Raw genomic sequence first — 1,252 nt, 5'->3', positions numbered from 1 at the left:
CCCCAGAGACACAGGCCCCCCGCCCCCAGAGACACAGACTCCTCCCCCAGAGACATGGCCCCCAAGTCAGAGACAGATGAGGCGAGCCATCCGGCGGGCACTTACCTTCTCCTTCTCGATGAGGGACGGGATGAAGCTGCGTTTGTCGGCCGGCCGGTTGCTCACGGGATGGATCATGGTCTCGTGGGTGAAGAAATCCACATACGGCTGAGGAGAGAAGGAAGAGTGAGGGGCGGGCTCATAAAACCACCAATCGGTGCTCATCCTATAGGAAGTCCGGCGCGCTCACCTCATACGGGTCGTATTTGGTGTCCCCGAAGTGTCCACGTTGGAGCCGTTCCACCAGGTCCACCTGCTCGTCGCTCAGCTTGATGTCCTGTCCGGTTTTCTTATCATGAACGGTTCTCCTGAGGAAAGACGGAGACATGAAGCATAGAAATGGAGGCGCTATGACCTCCGACCCCCCGAGTCATGGAGCCACACCGGGAGGACTGACAGCACTGGGGTCCTGGGTGAGGTTCCCGTAGTCTGTATATTACCCCTCTCCATGTGACTTCCTCTGAAGTAGAACATCTCAGGATCCCACCTACATGACCTCAGTTTTTTTTCACTCACCAATAGTCCGGATTCTCCATCTTGTCCAGAAATTTCTCCAGCTGGTCCTTGGTCTGCAGGGGTTTGAATATCTTCTTGCCGTCCAGGTCATAGCCAATGTGCGGGAAGTCCTTGTACCACTCCATGGGGATGTTCCCTACTGTATTCCTGATGTCCTGCAGAGGAGAGGAGCCGAGACTGAGAACAATGACACAGACAACCCTGAGGAGCCGTTCCAATCAACCAACGTCCTATACCGGGTCACTCAGAAGCCACATGGTGCTGCCTGGTTCTGGGACTTGTCCAGCCCGGTAAAGGACGTCAGTTCAGAACCGGACGGTCATCATACATTTCATATCAATAATGACGAGTACAAGGAGATAGACATGGCTACAGGCATAGAGGGGCCCAGCATGGCTGAGGGCTCAGAGTCGTCACACCAGGTCAGCAATAGTGCAATCACCCGATAAAGTCCATGTGCACAGTACCGGAACCGCCCTCACCTCACTACCAATGATTCACTGCAGAGGGTCCATTGTTCTGGTGGAGCTGCCCGTGAAAATCTCATCTCAGTAAAGTTCATAGAGCTGCCTACATAGACCACCGAGAACCCTAAGGGTCACAATACTGGGGGGGAGACGGGCCGGGACAAAATACT

At 54.5% G+C, this 1,252-nt stretch overlaps 1 protein-coding gene across 1 annotated transcript in view; it reads right to left on the bottom strand.

The window, feature by feature from the left end:
• Window positions 1–1,162, bottom strand: part of BOP1 (block of proliferation 1) — a gene marked incomplete at its 3' end in the record, with an annotated part of 5,562 nt that extends 4,400 nt beyond the window's left edge. Inside the window, exons 1-4 of the mRNA XM_018575692.1 lie at window positions 1,098–1,162; window positions 616–792; window positions 290–407; window positions 68–207 (exon numbers count right to left, since the gene is read on the bottom strand). Of these exons, the coding sequence (XP_018431194.1) occupies window positions 68–207; window positions 290–407; window positions 616–792; window positions 1,098–1,162 (500 nt within the window). The remainder of the gene's footprint in view (window positions 1–67; window positions 208–289; window positions 408–615; window positions 793–1,097) is intronic.
• Between the last annotated feature and the right edge of the window lie 90 nt (window positions 1,163–1,252).

The sequence above is a fragment of the Nanorana parkeri genome, unplaced genomic scaffold (assembly GCF_000935625.1).
Source record: "Nanorana parkeri isolate BGI_ZX_2015 unplaced genomic scaffold, ASM93562v1 scaffold4410, whole genome shotgun sequence".
NCBI lineage: Eukaryota > Metazoa > Chordata > Amphibia > Anura > Dicroglossidae > Nanorana > Nanorana parkeri.
This window is presented reverse-complemented; position numbering and strand designations above follow the sequence as displayed.